The sequence below is a fragment of the Felis catus genome, chromosome E2 (assembly GCF_018350175.1).
Source record: "Felis catus isolate Fca126 chromosome E2, F.catus_Fca126_mat1.0, whole genome shotgun sequence".
In the NCBI taxonomy this organism is placed as follows: domain Eukaryota; kingdom Metazoa; phylum Chordata; class Mammalia; order Carnivora; family Felidae; genus Felis; species Felis catus.
In genome coordinates, this window is record NC_058382.1 from 3,343,717 (window position 1) to 3,366,451 (window position 22,735).

General features: G+C 58.4%; 1 protein-coding gene and 1 long non-coding RNA gene across 7 annotated transcripts in view; one reads left to right on the forward strand and one right to left on the reverse strand.

Moving 5' to 3' along the window:
- Positions 1–1,164: 1,164 nt before the first annotated feature.
- EPS8L1 (EPS8 like 1) overlaps positions 1,165–22,735 on the reverse strand; it is a 41,132-nt gene continuing 19,561 nt past the window's right edge. Inside the window, exons 2-22 of one of the 6 annotated variants that reach the window (XM_023246015.2) lie at positions 19,096–19,177; positions 12,147–12,257; positions 10,896–10,952; positions 9,686–9,726; positions 9,272–9,330; positions 8,539–8,700; positions 8,101–8,250; positions 7,383–7,465; positions 6,741–7,002; positions 6,357–6,483; positions 6,076–6,164; positions 5,906–5,980; positions 5,654–5,802; positions 4,949–5,090; positions 4,814–4,842; positions 2,861–2,987; positions 2,660–2,773; positions 2,402–2,501; positions 2,048–2,222; positions 1,560–1,692; positions 1,165–1,478 (exon numbers count right to left, since the gene is read on the reverse strand). In XM_023246015.2, coding sequence (XP_023101783.2) covers positions 1,392–1,478; positions 1,560–1,692; positions 2,048–2,222; positions 2,402–2,501; positions 2,660–2,773; positions 2,861–2,987; positions 4,814–4,842; positions 4,949–5,090; positions 5,654–5,802; positions 5,906–5,980; positions 6,076–6,164; positions 6,357–6,483; positions 6,741–7,002; positions 7,383–7,465; positions 8,101–8,250; positions 8,539–8,700; positions 9,272–9,330; positions 9,686–9,726; positions 10,896–10,952; positions 12,147–12,257; positions 19,096–19,130 — 2,307 coding nt within the window. In that variant the 5' untranslated portion in view covers positions 19,131–19,177 and the 3' untranslated portion in view covers positions 1,165–1,391. The other 5 variants (XM_045047291.1, XM_045047292.1, XM_019819107.3 and 2 more) reach the window with 5 other exon arrangements.
- LOC111558113 lies at positions 8,697–11,811 on the forward strand. The gene is made up of 2 exons (XR_002738676.2): positions 8,697–10,704; positions 11,710–11,811. It is a non-coding gene; the product is annotated as an uncharacterized LOC111558113 (long non-coding RNA).

A 22,735-nucleotide genomic window follows, 5' to 3' on the forward strand; every position in this document is an offset into this window, starting at 1 on the left:
GCAGGCCGTGGGTGCCGTGGGAATGTGGGGCACGCAGGTTGGGGATGCCACTCGCGTCCCCGGTTTCTGTCAGAAACCAGGGCTGGGAGAGGAGGCAGGAGGTTAGAGGACATTTACACACCCACTGGGGCCGAGGGGGTCAGGGTAGGAAGCACATAGAAGCCTGGAGGCAGGCAGAGGGGAGCTGGGAGTGTGACCAGCCCCAGGCCCGCAGCTGCCGAGCTGGAGCCTGGATCTGGGGGAGGCAGGAGAGGTGTGAGGCATGAGGCGGGCAAAGTGGGGCCAGGGTCGGAGCTCCTGCCTGCCCCCACTGTGTCTGGTCTCATCTGATTTTGGAAGGCAGAGTGTGGCTGAGGAAGACACTCAGCTCCAGGGGTAGAGGTGGGCATTCTGGGGCCACAGGAGGAGGAAAGGGACTTGTTCCTAAAGCTTGGGGGACAACCAGTCTGAATGCGGGTGGGATGAAAGAAAACCAGTCCTGAACCAACCTTGCTCGCTGTCTGGACGTGAGGAAGTTACTGCCGGTCAGAGGGAACAAGGGGACAGCCTCCGTTGAGGATGTCCTCTCCCAGGAGAAGGGTGACCAGGAGGCCTGTGGCATATTCAGGAGGCAGCCACTTTGTGGCTGGGTCCCTGGCACTTAGTGGGGGACAAAGTGACATGGATGCCGGGGATGGGGCAGGCTTCCCTGAAGTGGGTATTGGAGCTGGGTCAGGAAAGCTGTTCACCAAGTGGAAGATCCCTTCCAGCCCGCAGAAAGCAAGCGCAGGACCCCGGTGTTTGAGGGAGCTTGGGAGCATTTGGAGGAGGGCATGGGGGGATGAGGAGAGTGGGTAGGGATCAAACCTCAGATGCTCGGCTCTAGGGCTAAGAGGGCCGTGGGGAGTCAGGAAAGGAGTTTGAGCAAGGGAAGCCTGGGATATTGGCCGTTCAGAAGGTCCCTCTGGAGTGAACTAGAGGACAGACTGGTGGCTGGGAGGTGAGGAGAAAGCATGTCGGGTGGGGACGTGAGGGGGGGTGGGAAGGGAGGAGAGGGATTCAGAGAAAGAAACCAGAAAAGGTGGGGACCTGCAGATTCCTTGTCCTCCTGAGGCTGCAGCGGGGGTGAGAGAGGCTCTTGGACCCCTCGTGGCCCGGTAGAGAAGGGACAGCAGTTTGAAAATGTCTGCTACAAGGAGGCTGTTTATAGACTGGGCAGCATATCCCAATGCGCGGGGACCCCGAGTATGGCCCTTCCCTCCCACTCACGGCCAGTCCGCTCACTCAGGAGGCTCCACCGGAACAGGTCTGGGGCCTTCGGGAGGGGTCTACTTCCATGGGTGGCAGCAGTCTGCAGAGTCCGTTCTGCCACGGGGCTTCCTCGAAAAACTGAGCAGAGGAGCCGGGAAGGGTCAGATAACCTCAGTTTCCATGTCGCCTTCCACCTTCTTCTTTTGCTTCTCCATCACCGCCTCCAACTCTGACACTTTCTCTTTGTCCTGGAGGGCGGGGTGGAAATCAGACACCTGGTCTCTGAGCCCCGGGTGCCCTCCCGGGTCGGCCCGGGAGCATCCGCTCACCTCCAGCAGCGCACGCTGCACGGTGACCTGGCTGTACACGCGCGCCCCTTCCTCCGGGCTCACGGCTCGCAGCTCCTCCTTTTGCAGTGAGAAAAGCTGCGCGCCGGTCAGCACGCCCAGCGCGTCCACGGTCCTGGGGGAGCGGAGGGGGAGCGGTCAGGCCCGCCAGCCAATCACAGCGCCAAGCCCTTCAGCCCCGCCAATCACGTCACTTCTGCCCTGCCGTTTGTCCAATCGGAACAGCATTCTTGCTCTGAGCTGAAGGCTCCCGCCCCCCAATCACAGTGCTCTGTGGGAGGGGGCGGGGCGCGTGTGCCCAGCTTTCCCGCGGAGGCAGGCGCGCCCGGAGACCCCAATCCAAGCCCGCAGTAACGTGCCAGTCACACTGCCGTTCACTGCCACCAGAGCGACCCTCGCTTTAGGCCACTCCCAAGACTCCCCCTCTTGCGACCACGCCTCCGGCTCCCCGGCCGACCCCAGTCACTCACCCAGCGCTAAATCCCTTGGCCTGCAGCCAGGCGCGGACTTCAGAGGCGTCCGAGTGCGGGCTGAGCTGCGGCTCCGGGACGCGGGGACCCGGGGCTGCGCGGCTGGGGCCTGAGCGGCCCTGGGCCAAGCGCGCCTGCAGCTCTTCGTTGACACACAGCATCTGGGAGAATTTCTCTGCAGGCGGGGAAACCGGGAGAGACGGCGGACTCAGGACAAAGGGTCCTGGGGCCAGAAGGGAGACCTCCAGCGTCCTCATGATGGGCTCGGAGTCCATTTGGTCTTTCCGAACCTTGGTTCCCCTGACTGGAAAGCGAGGACAAGGACGGCTCCCCGAAGGTGCCTGCACCACTCACCCTTCTCTAGGGGGTCCAAGTTGAGGCTATCACAGCTGTCCCAGGTGGGGCGAGAGGAGGCAGGAGCCGGGGCCCGTGGGGGAGGAGGAGTGCTATTCTCCTGGAGAGGGAGCCAGAGGAGCACTTGGATCAAAGAGAGGACCTAGTCCCAGCTCCTCCGCCTTTTGGAGGTAAATTTCTGCATCCCCCCACCCCCACCTACTTCCTCTGTCAGTGCCCTTGACACCTGATCGTCCCCAGGAATCTGCCCAGACTCACCAGGCTGCGGCTTGCCCGAGGCCCCGGGTGGGGTGTCAGGATATTATACGGTACATATCCCTCCTGCCCTCGCTGGTCCCGAACCTTCCACCACTTACGCTGGTCATCCAGGACCTGAGGGGGGTAGGAGAGGATGGTTCACAGCCTGTGTCTGCAGCTACAGCTGGGCCCCCTGCCATCCCTTGGCCCCACCCCTCTAACCTCCAACACATCCCGCTGCTGGACAGAGAGCTCACTGCTGTTGCGGGCCTGGAAGTCATAGTTACATAGGACCCACTTTCCCTCAGGCTCCAGCTGGGACTCAGCCTCTGGCTCAGGGTCTTGGTGACTGTGGAGAACAACACAGGTTGGGGATAAGGAGGCAGCCAGTCTCCCTGCTCTGGGCAGTAGGGAGTTGGTGTGAGCTGGGGTTAGAGCCAAGCAGAGGTCAACGCAGGGGGCCAGGTTAATACTGTTAATAGAGATTTGAAATCGGAGTAACCACTTGAATGCAGTTCGCTCCTCATGTGCCCGGCCACCGTGCTGCCGCACAAACTACGGGCAGTGACGTCACCTCGCTTTTACAGATGAGGACATCTAAGGCTCAGGGGGAGAAAGTCACTTGCCCCAGATCACACAGCTAGAGCCAGCTGTTTACTAAGCACCTATACGTAATGGGCTCATGCTTCGGGTAGCCCATAGTTAGGATACAAACAGTGGTTATATAGCACCGACTAGATGCCAGACTCTGCTCGGTCTCTTACATAGATGGGCTAATCTGATTTTTAACACAACCCTCGGTGTAACCACGAATTTGGAACCCCTCTCCCCCACTGCAGACCCTGTCATCAGCTATTTTACAGGTGAGGAAGTCGGGGAACAGGGACACGAGGTGGCACGATGAGGTAAAGGTCACAGAGCAAGAAAGAGGCGTTGCCACCCTGGCCCCGCGGTCCATGCCCTGAGTAATTCTGGTCTCCTGGGCACACAGCTGGATATGAACCTGAGCTCTACCAGGGCCTTGAGCTCTTAACTGCTAGCCTGTATAGCCTCATAGACTTCTCTCTCTTCCAGGAAGGGATTATCCTTCTCGTTCTCCCTGCAAAGAAGGGAGGCTCAGAGAAGGGAAGGCGAAAGCTGGGGGTGTCAAGCCCAAGAGTCAGAAGCAGGGGGGAGTTCTGCAAGACCAGGCAGCCGGGGTGGCAGGGAGCAAGATTTGGGCTCCGATGCCCCAGGAAGAACGACCTCAGCCCGGATCAGGCCTACCTGTGCAAAGGAGAGGGGGGGTCTTCAGGGCCGCGGCGCCCCCTGTGTGGGGCTGGCAGCTCCCAGCCCGCTGTCCCTGCTGAGACCCTCTGCCAGGGCCCTCACCTGGACCCCCCTTCTGCTCCTGCAGCTTTGCCTTCTTCTTATCCCACGAAGCTTCCTCACATCTGCCCCCCGACTTGCACGAGGACCCTGGAGTCCTGGGTCATCTATGCCCCTTATTCCCCAGGACCCTAGAGTCTGTGCCCCCATTGCTTTTTGGAATCATGAACTCAGCCCCCCCCCCCCCCGGTATTTCCTCCCCCAGAGACTCAGGAGTCCAGGTCTCAAACTTCAATTTCCCCAACTTTTTAACACTTAAAGGCTCTCAGTATAACACTTCCAGCAGAAAATGAGACAAGGGCTTTAGAGCCTTGGGAGAGCGAGGGTCCAGCCTCCGTCTTCACCTCTTTCAGGGGCCCGGAAATACTACCACTTCCCAACTTTCCCAGAAACGTGCCCCATGACCCTTGAAGGCCCAGGGCTTGGCTGGGTCTCCAAGGCCCCAGGCACCAAAGTCGGGCTCTTCTGCCAACCCCAAAGGCCCAATTCCCCAGTCTCTGCCTCCAACACCTGGGGCTCTATCCTCTTAGGGACCCAGACAGGGAGCTCCCCAGGCCCTGGGAAGTTACTGCCTTCTCACAGCCTCTCAGACTTTACCCACTCCCAACCCCCTCCTCCCTCTGGCCCTGGGATCTGCGCCCCCTCCCTCCCAGCCCGGGCCCCTCTCCCTCCTCACCACCTCACCCACCTGTGATGAGCCGGGAAGACAGAAGGAAAGACAGAAAAAAGGAACGGAGTCAGTGCCAGGAGCCCCCAGGGCGCACCCCTCCTCGACCCCACCTGTCCCACCTTGGGGGCGGCACTCACCCATTGACAGCGACCTGGGGGGCACTTTGCTGCGGGGGAGAGGAGAGCAGTAGCTCAGGTAGAGCCAGACTGCCCGGTCCCGGCCCCACTGTGTCACCTGGGCAGGGGAGGCGGGGGTGGGTGGCCGGTGCTCACCTGCCGGCGCCGCCGCTCGTGCTGCTGCTGTTTCTCGACTGGGTCCCCCCAGGCGCGGCCCTGCGGGTCAGTGGCCGGGGGCTCCCAGCCGCTGGAGAACTCAGGGCTGTACGGGGATCCTTCCTCTGGGGGCAGCTCCAGCCTGTGGCCGAGGGGCGAGGGGCTCAGGGCTCCTGGGGTGGCCTCCAGCCCTATTAACCTCAGTAAGGTTTCCCCCTCCTGTCGGCTCTATCCTACCTGGCCCCCTTTTGCCCAGCCCCGCCCCCGCCCCAAGCCTCTCCCCGGCATCGAAGTCCCGCCCCTGCACCTAAACCCTGCCCAAGCCCCGCCCCCAGCATCAACTGTATCTGCAAACACACGGATTCCACTCTAAGGCTGCGCCCAGCCTCTGAATCTTCCTTCTGATTCTAAGCACATCCCGCCTCTTTTCCCCCAAGTCTCCTCCGGCTCTGCTCTTACCCCCTTCCCCAACCTACAGGCTAGTCCTTCCCGAAGCCGTAGCCCTCCGGTACAGCCCACCCCACTCCTCCAAGCCCGGTCTTTTGGTCAGTCTTAGGCCTCTCCTTCACAGGAGTTTCTGGCCTTTCCTCCAGCCGGGTTCCGGCATAGGTCCTGGGTTCATTCAATTGCTTTGGTCAACCTCTAGCTAAGCCCAGCAACTACCCTTCCCTGCCGGCCCCGCCCCTCCGTCACGGCGCCCCTCACCCCGGGCGGGTCCACGCGTCCCCCAGAGAGGTCCAGAGCGCATTTTCCCGTGGGGTGAGATTGTCCCGCAGCAGCGCCACCGCCTCGGACGTCAGGTGCGGCCGCCGCACTCCACTTGCGAATTGGGGGCCTCCCGATGTGTCCACAATCTGCCGGGGGTGCAGGAGTGAGCACGCCATCACCTCCCCCCCTCCGGAAGTGGAACCCCGATTCCTCCTGCCACAGGGGGTACCTAAGGATGGGGTGCCTCACCAACTGCAGGGGTCCGAACAGGAAGTGCAGCAGCTCGGGGGACGAGGGGTTGGCGATGTTGCCACGCAGCCGGGCCTGAGGGACGGGGCAGGTGCCGGGTTCAGAGCTCGGACGCGGCAGGCTCGCTGTGCCCCTGACCCCCCGCTGGCCCAGGCTGGACCCGTTCTCACCAGCAGGCTGAAGGCGTACTTGATTTTCTGAAGCACGTCCGTGTACTCGGCCTCGGAGGGCGGCTTGGCCCGCAGCGTCAGGAGACCCTCTGCAGGGGGGGGGAGGCAGGGGCCCAGTGGGATCCCCGGTGACGGGGCATCAAGCCTGGGCGGGGGGTAGGGACAGGGGGTAGGGACAGGGGGTAGGGACAGGGGGCAGAGGGAGGCCGTAGGGAGAGGGAAGGTATTTCGGATGGACTGGATGCTCCGGATCCCACTGGGGGGCGGGGGGCGCCCCTCACCCCCAGGCGCCCGGCGCCGGGTCCTGCGGCCGCGCTCCCTGTGCTCCAGCACCCGGGCCGCCTCCGCAGACTTCTGCAGCTTCGATACGAAACTCTCCACGTCGTCGAACACGTGGTTCAGGATGTCCTGGGAGATAGAACAGGGGACGCGTGGGACTCGGGGATGCGGAGTCCAGGCCCCTCATCACCCCAGGCAAAGCCCTTACTTAAGCCGAGCACCCTGACATCCTCCCAGGCCAGGCCGAATCCTCGGATGCCTGTCCCTGTCCCCCTAGATCGGTCACTGCCGGCCACACCCCCAGAAGTCTGACACCACCCCCCTCCCGGGAGGCGGGACACATCCACAGCCAGTCCGCCCCCACGCCCTAGCCCTGCCCCACGCACCACTTCCCGCTCCGCCTGCAGACTGGCCAGGTCCAGGCCACGGGGCCCCAGGTCAGGAGAGGCCGGGGCAGCGCTGCCTGAGGTCCCCGCCAGGCCAGGCCGCGGCCTCAGCGACTCTTCCGCCTCCGGGATGGGCTCCGCCTGGGGTCGCCCCCTGCCCGCCTCCACCGTGCTGATGACCGCGCGGATTGACTGGCGGCGCTGAGGGGGAGGGGTCTCGGCGGCCGGCGAGGGGCGGCGCTGCAGCTCCTCTTGCGTAGCCCTGCGGAGGGACGAGGGTGAAAGAGCCTGGGTCCACCCGGGGCCAGGGCGGGGGAGACAGCGGGGCTCAGAACCGAGTCAAACCTAGGCTGCAGGTGGCGCGGAGAAATTGGAGACAAGGGGAGGGGCGAGCACCTGTGCGGAGGGAAACTGAGGCCTGAGGGAGGAGAAACGGAGGACCAGCACTAGGAAAAGTACTCTTGGAGAGGGGGTACACGTGTCTGCGGGGGGTTGGCAAGACCCGAACCACGCTCTGTTCGACAGGCTTCCAAACTCGTTCTCTTGTGGGCGAGCGGTGGCAGCCCATTTGTCGGATGCCGAGACTGAGACCCCACCCGTCCTCGCTTCTCCCCTCGCTCCCCGCCCAGCCCTCTTTCTTACCTGAGCGCCGCGGGCCTGCACTCCCCGCGGCCTGACCGGTAGTCGTGTAGAGCCCCCTGGATGTCCTCTCGGATCAACTCCGCCTGCCAATCATGCTGTCAGGCCAGGCCTTCACCCCACCTACCCCTCGTCCCAGCCGCGGTCCCGTTCAGTCGATTCCTTGGCTGGGTGCCGGAGTCCCTCCACGTCTGCGCCCACACGTGGTGGCCACGCCCACACGTGGTGGCCACGCCCACACGTGGTGGCCACGCCCACACGCGGTGCCCACGCCCACACGCGGTGCCCACGCCCACACGCGGTGCCCACGCCCGCCCGCGCTCTGCTACTTCTTCCCCTGCCCTAAACCACGTCCCCAATCCCGGAGCCGGGGTGCTGGGGTTTCGTGCCCCTAGGCCATACTCGCCCCGAGTTCTGGCTGCTCCCATCCACCCTCCCCCAGGTGCTGTCAGGTTCCCTCCCGGCCCTTAGTTTCAGTCTCCATTCTACTTCGTCCCGGTCCCACCTGCCCTCAAACCCCCCATCCCTTCCAGCTCCTCCCTCCAGGCCACGCCCCCTCCACTGGCCCAGGCCCGCCCCGCACAGAGGCCCCGCCCCGCGCAGAGGCCCCGCCCCATTACCACCTCAGCTTTGGATTCCTCCCACTTCCGGCTCCGCCCCCTGGCGTCCGCAGGGTCCCAGCCCTGCGTTGAGGTGGCTCCCCGGACCCCGGCCCGCTCACCCCGAGACGCAAGCCCTGGAAGAAGTGCACGTCAGGCTGCGTGCGCTCCGGCTCCTGGCACACCAGCAGCAGCAGCGAGCGACTCCGGCCAGGCAGCGTCACCACGTCGCAGCGCACGATGGCACCCAGTGGGTACGACTCCAGCTCTTCCTGCGGGGCGGGGCGGGACGGCGGGTAAACGGAGGCTCGGATCCGAGGATCCCAAATGGTGACAGCAGTGCCAGCTGGGACCCCAGCACGGCCCAGGCGACCCTGCGGGGCTGCAGTATCACACCTCTGATTTAACAGAGGAGGCCAGTGACGCTCCAAAAACAAAGGGCAGAGAGCTCTTGCCAAAGTTCCCAGAGGAAGGACGCGTGGGGCAAGAGTCACACTCGGACGTCCCTAGAGTCAAGCTCTCCATGCCTCTGCCCCTTCCACCCACGTGTCCCCTGACACCTTGGACATGGGGTCAAGCAGCGTGACACGGTCCGGAGACACGCGCAGCAGCATCTCTTGGGCCCAGACGCGGCCCTGGTTGTCCATGACCGCCAGCCTCCGCGAGGCATCCTCCACGGTGTGCACGCCATCCTCCTCGCCCAGGCAGAACGTCACCAGGTGCTGGCAGGGGTGCGGAGAAAGCAGGGAGTCCCAGGAGGGCGCCAGGTGGGCTCAGCATCCCCTGCACCCCCCCCCCCCTTCCAGCCTGACAGTAACCACACCTCCTCCAGAAAGCGTCCCGTCACCGGCTCCACCTATGGGACCCTTTGTTTTGTTTTCATCAGAGCGACTGGCGCCTGCGTGTGTCTTGCCAGCGAGACTGGAGACTTTTTGAAGGCAGGGATTGGATCTAGTCCCTTCTAAGCACCCCTGCCTCCAAGAGAGCACCTGGCACACTTTGGCCCCTATGCACACAGGTTGAGGTAGCATTTGTCCCTGGGGCCTGCCTGTCCGGCCTAACAGCCGGTCTGGAGGAGGACCTTGGCAGATTCAAGTGGAACTGACTGCCTCTGCCGGATTCCCACCGCTGAGGGCAGGCGGGCAGAAGCAGCCCCGCCTTGCAGAGGGGCCAACTGAGCTGGCAGCTTCTTTCTGTTTGGAGGCCCAGCCGCCTTCGACACCGCCATCTTCCCAGGCCTGCCTGCCTTTCCTCCCCTAAGGCTCCCCGCGGCAATGCAGACCCCAGACTCACGTTGACTGGATACTGGGAAACGTCTGCCAGAACCACAGTGGAATAACGCTTCCTCTGCTCTGTGGGGGAGAAGGAGGATAAACCCAGAAGCCCCAGCCCCTGGCCCCTCCTCCCTCAGACCCAGAAGACCCAGCCCCTCCTCCCCAGGAGGCAGGGATCCTGACCCCCTAGCCCCTCCTCCCTCAGACCTGGGACTCCAGACCTCCAGCTCCTCCTCTCTCAGACCAAGGGATCCTGATTCCGCACCTACCTCCTCTCTCAGACCCTGCAGTACTGACCCCAGCCCCCTCCCCGCTCCGACCCAGGAGTCCAGAGCCCCAGCCCCTCCTCCCTCAGACCCAGGAGTCCAGACCCTCCACCCCTTCCTCCCTCAGACCCAGTTTCAGCCTGGGGTTTTCTGGCTCCCAAACTCACCATAGATAGACTTGGCACTTGGTTTGGGGGCAGCTTCTGGGCTGGTTCGGGAGAAAAGGGTGAGAGGGGCCGTGCGAATTGGGAGCAGATCATGGGGGTTTTGAATGCCAAGCAGAGCGGGAAAGACTTCATTGTGAGAGCAATGGGGAACCAAGGAGGGTTCTGAGCAGGGGAGGGCAGGGCCAGAGCTCGGTTTCAGGCGGGTAAGGCCGGGAGTGGTGCTGGGAGGTGGTGGAGAGTGTGGTCTTCGCGGTCACGCAGACCTGGCTTTGAACGCCCTGTCAACTACTGCCTTGCCACAGGACCCTGGGTGGGAGACTTCATCTCTCCTGCCTCGGTGTCCCTTTCTGAGATAGGAGTGAGTCCGTCTATAGCCTCCGTCTGATAGAGCTGTGGGTGGATTCGCTCAGAGTCGAGGGCCCTCATGGCCTCAGTGACGGTTACTTTTCACGATGCAAAGGGCAGCCCACAGTAGTTGCTCAACACTAATGCCCAGCATTAGTGTTTGCGGTAGACAGACTTATCTTCTCCGTCCCCCTGGGCCAGGCTCTTCCCAGCCTGATCCTTCGGTCTCCTGCCCCTGACCTCCTCCTCCTAGGTCACCTTCTCCAAGAACAAGTGCACAGAAGTAACGGAAACTCAGGGCTCAGCAGGAACGAGGAACACTTTCAAGTCAAAGCTCTGCTCCTCATCCTGTTCTGTTGGTCAGATCGCCCCACAATTTGATTACCTCTGTGCTGGTGAGCTCACTACCGCCTATCTCCCATGCTGCTATTCCCATGGGTCTCCCTTTGTTGTTTTCCCTGCTCACTCCAGGAGACTTGAGCCTTTGTTATAAGCAGCCCGGAATTTTTCGGCAAAAGGTCAATATTTAATAACAAGATAACGGCAGCAGCAGTTGCCATGAGTTGAGAACCTACTCTTGGTCAGATGATCTGCTAAGTCCTGTTACCTCCATTTTCCTGTCAAGCGCTCAAAATTGTCCCTGTTTCACAGAGGAGGAACGGAGCCTCCAAGAGGTGAGGTTCTTGGGCCGGGGTCACACCTCCTGAGTGTTGGCAGCTGGATTTGAACCTGGGCGTGTCTGCTCTGGGGCAGTGGCTGTAACTATAGGCCGAGCAGGGAAGGGGGCTGTCCAGGCCTGGGCTGCTGTCCATGCTACCTGGGGGCGTGGGTAAGAGGGTGGCCGGAAGGGGCTGGGGACACTTACCCTGTGGTGGTGCTCATGGTGTGGAGAATGGGGGGGCTCCTGCCACCTGGAGGTGCCCTGGGAGCCAGCAAAGAAGTGAGGGCCTGACCTGGCCTGCAGTACCTAGGATTTTGGCCCAACCACCTCCTTCAGACCCAGAGGTCCAGGCTCCCAGTGGCCTTCTCCCTCAGACCCAGGGAGATGTCCTACCCCCAGCCCCCTCCTCCCTCAGACCCAGAGGTCCAGACCCCCAGTCCCCTCCTCCCTCATACCGAGAAGTCCTGACCCCAGTCCCTCCTCCCTCAGACCCAGAGTCTGGGCCCCAGCCCCTCCTCCCTCAGACCAGGAGTCCAGACCCCCAGCCCCTCCTCCCTCAGACGCAGGTATCCTGGCTCCAGCCCCCTCCTCCCTCAGACCCAGAGGTCCAGACCCCCAGTCCCTCCTCCCTCAGACCCAGGAGTCCTGACCCCAGTCCCTCCTCCCTCAGACCCAGAGTCCGGGCCCCCAGCCGCCTCCTCCCTCAGACCCAGGTGTCCTGGCTCCAGCCCCCTCCTCCCTCAGACCCAGAGGTCCAGACCCCCAGTCCCCTCCTCCCTCATACCCAGGAGTCCTGCCCCCAGCCCCTCCTCCCTCAGACCAGGAGTCCAGACCCCCAGCCCCCTCCTCCCTCAGACCCAGGTGTCCTGGCCCCAGCCCCCTCCTCCCTCAGACCCAGGAGCCCAGGGCCCCAGCCCCTCCTCCCTCAGACCTAGTACCCTGCCACCCCAAATCTGTCAGGGATCCATGTGTTCGGCTCCCTAATCTATGTGTACCCCATTTCCCTTCCTCTCTCCAGCGACCCTGTCTCCCAGCCTGATCTCCTTAGGGGCCCAGGGGTTCGGGCTTAGAGCTTCTTGACTGTAAGGACCAAAGGATTTTGATTCCAAGTCTCCTCCTAGAGCCAGACCCGTTCATGCGGTTCCTCAGCCACTATGACCTCGGGCTACGGGGCCGGTCCCTTACCTCGTCAGGACTGAAGGGCTTCGTGGTGTCTGGACCTGGGAGTCCTGGCCCCCTGCTCCTGCCCCCCCCCCCCCAGACGCAGACACAGGAGTCCCCACCTCCAGCCCCTCCCGGCTAGGCCCCCTCCTCACCTGCCGGGCAGGCTCTGCCAGGCAGTGGCTGCGACGACGAGGGGCCCAGCTGGCTCTCTGCTCTCCTCTGGGTTCCCAACGGCCCTGTCCTTCCTGCTCCCGCCGGGGCCACCCCGCCTCCGCATACCTGAGCACTCACCTGGCACACACCTGGGCGGGGCTGGCGGAGGGACCCGGGCTGGGGTGGGGGGGACAGGACCGGCCTGCCTCCGGGGAGCCAGGAACTGGGACCGGCTCTGTCATAACAACCCTAGAACAGGGACAACAACAGTCATCTGATGTCACACCCGTCCACACGTCAGAACCTCAGAACCGAGGGCTCTGCCTCCAATACCCTTTCCGATTCTCCTGCCGCCTGTGGGAGGGCAGAGCTCTGATTTCACCTGCTGGCGGTTCAGAGAGGGGCGGTCAGTGTGGAAGGGCTGGGATTCGAACCCGGGGCCGGGGTCTGTGCCTGCCCTGGGCCCACCTCCTGTTCAGGGTTCCTGCCTCCGCGGAGCCCTGGGCCCCCACCCCTCCCTTGGCCTCTTCCCCGAGAAACTCCCCCCAATAACCCCCCCTGGTGAGACTCAAACCCACTGGGCGCCCCGCCCAGCCCCAAATACTTCAGTGACGTTAACGAGCTCCTGAGGCTTGAAATCTCCCTTAGACAACTTCCCCTGTGCCATGGGCCTTGCTACCCAAGCCATACCTGTCGTTTCTCCCCCACACCCAGTGAGGTGAGGGCCGGGGGTCTCCGCCTCACAGAGGAGGAAACTGAGGACACCGAGGGTGAAGAGACTCACCCCAGGTCACACTTGCAGGGAGAGGAAGAGCAGCAAACGCCAAAGCTCGGAGAGCAGGAGGAGGGGCGGGCGAGCCCCCTTTTAGCCTTGCCCATTATCAGTGTGACCTTCACCTGGTCCCTGCCAACGTCCTGCACCTGCACCTGCAGCGGCCTCCCGACAGGCCCCTGCTCCCTTCCTCCCCTCGTCTAGTCTCCCTGCAGGGAGCCCCAAGAAACCTAGGTTAGCTCACAGCACTCCCTGCTCCGCCGCCTTCAGGGGCTCCCCGTTTCTGGGATAAGAGCTGAGGTCTGCAAAGTCTTAAGGAACATCCTTCAAACCTCCTCTCTCCCTCCATCACTCGGGTTCCGGGTTCCGGCACACTGGGCTCCCTGCTGCTTGCTCCTCGAGCCCTGAGAGCCAGTCCTGCCCCAGGGCCTTTGCGCTTGCTCTGCCCTCTGCCTGGAATGCCTCTTCCCTCAGATATCCTCCTGGCTTGTTCCCTCACCTCCTTCAGCTCTTTGCTTGAGTGTCACCTTCTCTGAGAAGCCTGGCCACCCTATTTAAAATTGTGGTCTCTCCCTGCTCCCTAAATTCTCTTCAGAGCATTTATCACCTTGTAACACACTATATTACCCGTTCATTTTATGTCCCCCCTGTTAGAATGTAAGCATCGTGAGGAATCCTGGCTGGGGGCCAGGACTCCTGGGTCTGAGGGAGGAGGTTCTAGGGGACCATGACTTCTGGATCTGAGGGAAGAGGGGGTGGGAGTCTGGACTCCTGGGTCTGAGGGAGGAGGGACTGGGGGTCTGGACTGCTGGGTCTGAGGGAGGAGGGGGCTGGGGTCAGGACTCCTGGGTCTGAGGGAGGAGGTTCTAAGGGACCATGACTTCTGGTTCTGAGGGAGGAGGGACTGGGGGTCTGGACTCCTGGGTCTGAGGGAGGAGGGACTGAGGGTCTGGACTGCTGGGTCTGAGGGAAGAGGGGGCTGGGGCCAGGACTCCTTTCTTTATGTATTTTTTATTTTCCTATCTTTATGTATTTTTTATTTATTTTGAGAGAGAGAGAGCGAGCGAGCGAGCACAAGCCAGGGAGGGGCAGAGAGAGGGAGAAACAGAATCCCCCGCAGGCTCGTCAAGGTCAGCGCAGAGCCCTGCACGGGGATGGAACTCAGGAACTGTGAGATCCTGACCTGAGCCCAAGTTGGACATTTAACCGACTGAGCCCCCCAGTGACCGGAGGGCAGAGACTTCTGTACGTTCAGCCCCATGCTCCGTCTAGAGACGGAACAGGGTCTAGCACACATTCAGTGCTGGAGTGATACTGGCTTTCGGTGCATTCGTGTGGACGATGCTTCACTGTTTCGTCTGGCCCGTGTTGACCCTACAGTCCACGCTGAGCGAGGCTGGAAACCACAGGAAGCACCCCTTTGTCCTGGGTTGGGGGGGATGAAGGAATAGAGGGAAGGGGAGACAATCCTGTGGGGTGATGGCAAAGAGCCGGGGCGGGTGGGGGTTCGAGTTCTGACTTTGCCACGAAATAGAGTTGATAATACTTATTACTTCCTATGTGATGCGGGTGTGCTTAGGTCTTCTTCTGAGTACTGTGTGTGTGTGTGTGTGTGTGTGTGTGTGTGTCTGTTCCCCACAACATCCTAGGAAACGGGTTCCATTATCTCCCGTCTATACCTGAGGAAGTGCGGACACACACCCTTAGGGAATTTGTCTAAGGTCACACAGCAGGTACCTGGTGGGGACGGGCGGAACCCGGGCCCTACAATCTACACCCTGAATCCTCTGGTGCTAGCTTCCCTGTGCAGCCACGTCGTGACTCTGCCCCTTGCTAGCTGTGGGACGCTAAGCAAATCACTCAACCTCTCTGTGCCCCAGTCCGGCCAGCTGTAACATGGGGATCGCAACACTGGCGGCGTTAAGGGAGAGCCCTCTCAGCGCCCGGCCAAGAGAGATGCGAGGTTGGGTGTCGATGGTGGCCTTTCTTCCCACGTGTGCTGGGATGGGAGGTGGCTAAGAGGGTCAGGGCAGGCTTCCTGGAGGAGGAGGGGCAGGCAGAGCTGAACCTGAAGGGCGAGTTTGGCAGCCCAAGGTGGCCGGGAGGGTGAGGGAAGAGTGTTCCAGGCCTGAGAGGCGGAGGGGAGGGGAGGGTGTGCTGTGTGCGGCTCCCAAGGGTGCTGCAGGGGGAGGCAGGAGGGTCCCGTGCTTCTGTCTCCAGCTTCTGTCACTCCGGGTCCCTGTCACATCCATGCCACAGATACTTTCTGAGCTTGGTCCTGCCTGGGTTGGGGTCCACGGACAGGAGCAGGCCCCTTACCCTCTGCGAGGCAGGCGGGGCTGGGACTGGTGCCCACTAGCAGAGAACACAGAGGCTCAGAGTGGGGAGGCCACTAGCCCAAGGTCACAGTGGCCCTGGGCCATGTGACACAAACGCAGATCTGACTAAGTCCAGGTCCTTTCTTCACGTGCAGGTGCAGGTGGAGAAGAGTGTCCTCACAGAGGCCTTGCCTGAGAGTCAGGGGCCAAGGCTGCAGGGTCTGAGGGAGGAGGGACTGGGGGTCTGGACTGCTGGGTCTGAGGGAGGAGGGGACTGGGGGCCAGGACACCTGGGTCTGAGGGAGGAGGGACTGGGGGTCTGGACTGCTGGGTCTGAGGGAGGAGGGAATGGGAGTCTGGACTGCTGGGTTTGAGGGAGGATGGGGGCTGGGGGTCTGGACTCCTGGTCTGAGGAAGGAGGTGCTGGGGTCTGAGGGAGGAGGGGCTGGGGTCTGAGGGGGGAGGGGCTGGGGTCTGAGGGAGGAGGGCAGGGCTCAGCACAGGTGCCCCAGTCCCTGCCTCCAGGGGCTCCGAGGTCTGGAGCAGCAGGTGAGAAGTTGAGACCGAAACCAGAGCCTCCACCCTAGTTCTGGGTCCAGCGCCTCCTTCCTCCTTCTCCGGCCGCAAAGGAGGCCCCTCCCTCTCTTCAAACCAGAGCAAGTGGCTTCCAAATACCAGTGGAGGCTCCCACCCCTGCGCAGTCTGACTCAGTAAGTCCTGGGCGGAGGCAGTGAACCCTGGAGACTCACCAAGGGAACCAGTCACTAGGAACCCGTTCCAAACCCTCGCCCGTCCCCAGGGTCAGCGCCTTTTGTGAAGTGAGCTGCAAAGACTATGTGGGTCAGAGTTTGCTGGTGTCCCCAAACCGGGGTAGCTCCGTCACCGGGGACTGGATTGATTCTCTGGGTTGTGGGGGCGGGGGGGCCCAGGCACCACACAGAATTCCCCACTGGGGCTTGATCAGCTAAGCTCCCCCAGCGTCATATCTAAAAGCACCCCATCTCTCTCCTCAACCTCCCCTCCTTACACACTTGCCCACCTCCACGCCCCAGCTGTAGGGTTTGCGGGTGAATTCCTAGGACAGAGCGTTCTTGGGGGGACAAAGTCACAGGAAATGTGAGGTGACAGCAGGTTTTTGGCAGCTATAAATAAGGTGGGAGCTGTACTTATTTACATATGTGTTAATTGACTTATTCGTTCCGTGAATGGTTCCTGAGACCCAATCTGTGCCCCACTCTCTGCCCTGAAGAAGAGAGTCTAATTGGGGGATGACACTGTGCTGTCACGTGCACTAGTGAAGGTGGCACAGGGCTCTGCGTGTCTCCTGAGGGGGCCCTTATTTCAGCCTCATAGTGGATGTGTGAGCCAGTGAAAGAAGCCTTTCCTGGTTAACTGATGGCTGCACGGGGTTCTGAAGGATGAATAGGAGTTTTCCTAAGACGGTGCGGCAAGGGATGACATTCTCAGTGTTGACACTGGTAGACGCAATGTGCCAGAGTCACGGAGTAGCAGACACTTAGGGACCTACTTTGTGCCAAGAGAGAGTGCTGGCCAGACAAAGCCCCTGCCCTTGTGTCGGTGGGCGTGGCGGGAGACAGGAGATAAACAGGGAGGCACACACGTGAACAGACTCTCAGATCGTGGGAAGTGCCGTGGAGGAAAGAAAACAAAGGTGACGAGATGGAGTGACTTCGGGCAGGCAGGTGTGGTCACTCTATGGGTGGGGGGGGGGTAGTCAGGGATGGCCTCCTGGAGGAAGAGGCAGCTGGGCTTTGACCTGAATTTCGAGAATGAGTCAGGAATGTGCCGAGGGAATACCCTGGGGAGGCTGGCGGGTCAGGTCTGTAGGAGGTGCGTCTGGCCAGAGCGTGTGACAGTGGAGTCCTGGTCATGGTGACGACCGTGACAGCAGCAAACGAGAGGGTGGCCAAACTCCACTACGGATGGGGTTGCCCCAAGCCCGGGTCTGGTTGGGGAGGTGACACCAACTCGGGGCTGCCCTCAGTGTGCAGAGCGAGGGGCTAGGTTTTTCCCTGCACATCCCCTGAGGTGGGTCCACCCTGGTGTGGCACACAGGGTGGGTCTGAGAACCCGCCTGGGACCCGCGGAGGAGGAGGGTCGGGGAGGGAGGCTGGTGGTGGGGCTATTTATTCTTTGGGAAGGATGGAGGGCGGGTCAGTCTCCTGAAACGGGGGTGGGGGGTGGGGGGTGGGGGAGGGGGTGGGGAGGAGGTGGGGAGCTTGGCTCCCAGGCTGGCGGGAGGGGGCTTGGCCTGGGGCTGGGGGTGGGCAGTGACCAGGAAGGGACTCAGACGATTTGAGTTTAGATCCCGGGGTGGGGCAGGTGATTCGCAGTCTATTTGGGTTTCCTCCTGAAAAACAAGTGTTGAGTCCTAGTACCTGCTGTAAAGGCCAGTGGGGAGTGAGGTTTGAGGACAAGTAAAATGCTTAGAACAGGGCTCAAGGCTCAGCCTCCACGAAAAAGAGAGCAGCGATGAACCTATAGCTGAATGACCCAGGTGACACGCGGGAACCAGGAACAGCACGGCAGCTGGCTCTACATTCCAGTGCCTGTTCTGACAACCAAAGCAGCCAACAGCCTCAGCGCCCCCCCCTCCCTACCTCGCTCGGAGCCCCCAGTGGACCGTTCGTGTATCAGAGACATTCATTCATTCCTCCAACAAATGTTTATCAAGCATCTACACCAGGAGCTATTCTAGGGACCAGGGAACTCAACAGCCCCAAACCTGCCTTGTGGAGTTTATATTCTGGTGGAAAACAAGATAAAAAGTCACCTGTTTAGAATGTCAGTGGTGATAGTACCGTGAAGGAAAATAAGGCAGGGGAGGGGGCCGGGGAGGGCCCAGGAGGTGCTCTGGGGATACTACTGAAAAGTCATAGTGTGGTTGGGGAAGGCCTCGCTGAGGTCCTCACTCAAGGGAGGGAGTGAGGTGTGGAGATACCAGGGGAAGGTTTTCCAGGCAGGGGCAACAGCCAGTGCAAAGGTCCTGAGGCAGGGGCTTGTCTGGTGTGCATCAGCAAGGTCAGCATATCTGGGGCGGAGCGGGTGAGGGCAGAGGGGTGGAACGTGAAGACAGAGGGATGATGAGGGTAGATCGTGGGTTCCCAGGGTCACTGTAAGGACCAGAGAGACTGAGGGTGCTATACAAGTGTTTTGACCAAGTTTCTTTTTTTTTAATTGACATAAAATTAACCATCTTAAAGTGAACAACCCAGTAGCATTTAGTGCTTTCTCAGTGTGGGGCCACCATCACCTCCATCTAGTTCCAAAATATTTTATTGCTCCTTGGAGCATCTGGGTGGCTCAGTCGGTTAAAGTGCAACTCTTGCTTTTGGCTCGGGTCAATCTCCGTGGTTTGTGAGATCAAGCCCCATGTTGGGTGCTGTGCTAACAGTGCAAAGTCTGCCTGGGATTCTCTCTCTCCCTCTCCCTCTGCCCCTCTCCTGCTTGTGGTCTCTCTCTCTCTTAAAAATAAATAAAAACTGGGAAAAAAAAAACCATTGTATTGCCCCCAGATAAAACCCTGTACCTGTTAGCAGCTACTCCCCAGACATTAACAGTGAACATAAACATTTTTGCTTTATCCTTCTCCTGTCTCTCTCTCCTTCTCTTTCTCTCCCACGCTTTTTATGAACTATTTAAAAATGACTTGCAGCCCTGATGTCCTTATACCCCTAAAAACTTTACATGTATTTCCTAAAAACAGGAGACAGAGATTGAGAGAGAGAATGAATTTGGGCCACCCCGCCCCCATAGGGAAAGCAAAGGGCTTTGTGGGAGAAGTCTCTCAGCACCTGGGACAGCACCCAATGCTTATCAAGAATTTACAAACCTCAACAAGGATCCCCCAAAGAGAGTTTCTAAACACCGTGGGTGTGTCTGGGAACCAGGTGGGAGGTCCTCAGGGGAAGGAATTTGCATGTATTATTTTCTGTGTAATAACAACATTAGCAGGCAGCAATGTTCTGGCACTTACTGTGTGTTAGGTCCTTGTGATTTACTTGATGTCATCCTTCCAGACGCTAATGAGCTGGGAAACCATGGCCCACTGCTTGTTTCTGTAAATAAAGTTTTATTAGAACACAGCTATGCTCATTTGTGGGCACCTTGTCTATGGTGGCTTTCCTGCTATAATGGCAGAATAGTTGCAATAGGGACCATACGGCCCATGAGGATGAAATTATTTATTATTTGTCCTTTGCAGAAAACCCTACCCTTGAGGTAGATGCTATTAGGAGCCCAGTTTACATAAGAGGAGAAAAAGGCTCAGACAGGAAATGCTGTATTCAGAGCTGAGAGAACCAGGGACGCCTGGGTGGCTCAGTTGGTTAAGCATCCAACTTTGGCTCATGCCATGAGCTCACAGTCCACGAGTTCAAACCCTGCATCGAGCTCTGTGCTGACAACATGAGCCTGCTTGGTGGGATTCTCTCTCTTTCCCCTTGTCTCTGCCCCTCCCCCCTCTCAAAAACCAAAACCAAAAAAAACCAAACAACAACAACAACAACAAAAACCAAAGAAATTTGAGAGCACCAGCATCTGAACACACAGTGCTCATCTTCTCTGTCCTCCTCTTGGGACCTCCTCTTTTTTTTTTTTATTTTAATTATGGAAAAATGCACAGGACATAAAATTTACTATCTTAACCATTTTTAAGTGCATAGTTCAGGGGCATTAAGTACATTCACGCTGCTGTGCAACCAACCCGCCATCCGTCTCCAGAACTCTTCTCACCTTGCAAAACTGAAATTCTGCACCCACTATACACAGACTCCCCATTTCCCTCTACCTCCCAGCCTCCCGCATCCACTGTCCTACTTTCTGCCTCTATGATTTTGTCTCCTCTAGGGACCTCACATAAGTGGAATCATATGGCATTTGGGTTTTTGTGACTGGCTTACTGCACGTAGCATAGTGTCTTCATGGCCGGATAATACTGCATGTGTATACCAGATTTTGTTCATCTACTCATCCATCACTGGCCACGTGGATTGCTGTGCCCTTGCTCTTAGCCACTGCCCTCCCACTACTCCACATGGGATGCTTTCACAAGGAAGAAACCATTATCCAAGAACAATGAGAAAAGACAGATGAACAGAAGGTGAAAAACAATGAAATCAGCCGTCACTTTGCCTGGCAAAGATCCTACGCAGAATATTATACTTTTTTTTTTAACTCTAAAAATATGTACATTGGTATATAAACTTAAAAACAGAGAGAGATAATCAGCCTGCCCTCTCAGCTCCCCATACTGGTGGTTAAGTAAGTAAGTCATGGGTTTCTTCTTCTTCTTTTTTTAATGTTTATTTTTGAGAGAGAGAGAGAGAGACAGACAGTGAACAGGGAGGGGCAGAGAGAGAGAGAGGGAGACACAGAATCCGACAGGCTCCAGGCTCTGAGCTGTCAGCACAGAGCCTGATGCAGGACTCGAACTCATGCTCCACAATGAGATCATGACCTGAGCCGAAGTCGGAGGCTTGACCGACTGAGCCACCCAGGCGCCCCCAGAAAGTCGTGGGTGTTCTTAAACATTAAAGCTGAAGGCAGAGTCTGTCCGGAGCCACATACAGATGAATTAATTTCACTGTCAGCGTCAGGAGGTCTGTGAGGGCAGAGACCTTGTCTGTTTTGTTGCTGGCTTCCCCGGGGTGTGTAGTTCAATGTCTGGGACACAGTAGGTGCTCATTAAATAATTGCGGAAAGGAATACAGAAGAAGGACTAGTAGAGAGCAGGACCCCTCTACTACTGACAGGCATTGAGGTTGCTTTTACTTGCTTCTGGAATTTTGTTACTACACAGAGACAGGGCTGTGAGGAACATTTTCCTGTGGATCTTTCTTTCCAAATGACTAATTCTGTCTTAGCACAAATTCCTACGGGAGGAATGACCGGCTCAGAGATATGTACAAACATTTGTGCCATGTATCGCTGAACGGCTTTTGGGCAGGTCGTCCTAATTGAAACTTCCATCAGCGGGTGTGACTATGTGTTTAACCACATCCCTGCCGACACCGGACATGAGCATTGTCTTGATCTTGCCAATCTGATAGGTGGAAAATATCATTTTGTAATTCTCCTAATGAGCATTTGTTTGCTTCCTAGGAAGGCCGAGTAGTTTCGCGTGTGTGTTGACTTTACTTCTTTGCAAACTGCCCATCATACCCTTTGCCTATGCTCCCCTCTCCTTGTTGCAGATTCATAAGAGCTCTTTATAGATGAAGGATGTGAACTCTTTGCCATGTGGTGGGTAAGAGGAGCCAGAAATTGGGAGAAGGAAAGTCACTGCTCCAGGCACACATCTAAGAAGGAGAGCAGGAATTTGACGCAAGATCTGGGTAGGTCAGGGTCTGGGGTTCCTTAGCACAGCCTCAATGGCACCTTCCCCTTTCCCACACCTTGTTCCCTCCATGGCCCAGGAGCCCCAAGTTCCCACAGTCTCAGAAAGGGGAGAGGCTTTTCACCAGACTCAGCCACCTTTGCCACATCCCTATTCTTGCCCTGCAAACCTATTCGTTGGTGGGTTGTGTAGATTAAATACACATAGTAGGTACTCAATAAATAGTTGCTGGTATTATTGTTTACTTTTTCTTTTAAAATTTCCCTTTAGCCACATCTCTTGCCAGCTGCCTCTCCCTTCAAGCCAACCTCCTGTCATCCCAAACATGCGTCTCTCTCCAAACAACTTGCCTCATGACTCTTAGACTTTATATACGCTGTTACACCTGTCTGGTTGCCCCTCTTCACTTGTTTCACTTGCCAAACTCCTATGCATCCTTCAAAACCCTATTTGGGTTTCCCCTCCTCTGGGAACTTTTTCCACATTCCTAGGCTGAGTCTCCAATCACAGATCCTGCACCCAGGGCTGTTGTGTTCCCTTTGGGTGCCCTGTGTCCAAGAGGGCACATGGAACTCACAGTTTTCAGGGCACTACAGAAATGAGCAACATCACCCCAAGGGGGAAAAATCATTAGCTCCAAACTACAAAAGCTACAGACCCAAAGTGAATACATTTCATTCTATACCTACAAGACGTTACATCAGATTTGTCGTCCAATCCAATATTCAAAAATCTCTTGGGACATTTGGAAACAATTTATCAGCCAGATTTTTCTCACCTCCTAAGAATTCTCAAGCATGTCTGTTGATTGCAGACAAACGCGATCGAATCGTAAATCAAATGAGTTACTTGCAGTCAAGTAATTTCCAAAACCAGATTGTAAAAAAACTTTCAGTTTTTCTTTCAGTCAGCTTTATTGTGGGACGATTTACATGCAATAAAATTCACTATTTTTAAGTGAACGTGCTGGTAACATTTCACAAATGTATGTAGTCATGCGTATAACCGCCCGTAGGGTTGCCACAGAGACTATTTCCAAAACCGGAAGAAGTTCCCTTTCTGGTGATCACTTCCTCCACCCCTGGCCCCTCAGATCCTGTCTTCCCCGATAGTCTTGCCTTCCCTGGAATGCCTCTAACTGCAGTCACACTGCATGCAGTCTGGTGTCTGGCTTCTTACATTCAGAATGATGCTTTTGTCCTTCATCCGTGTTGCGGGAACTGCCAGCGGTTCATTTTTATGCAATAATGACCCATTGTATGAATTTACAATAAGTTAT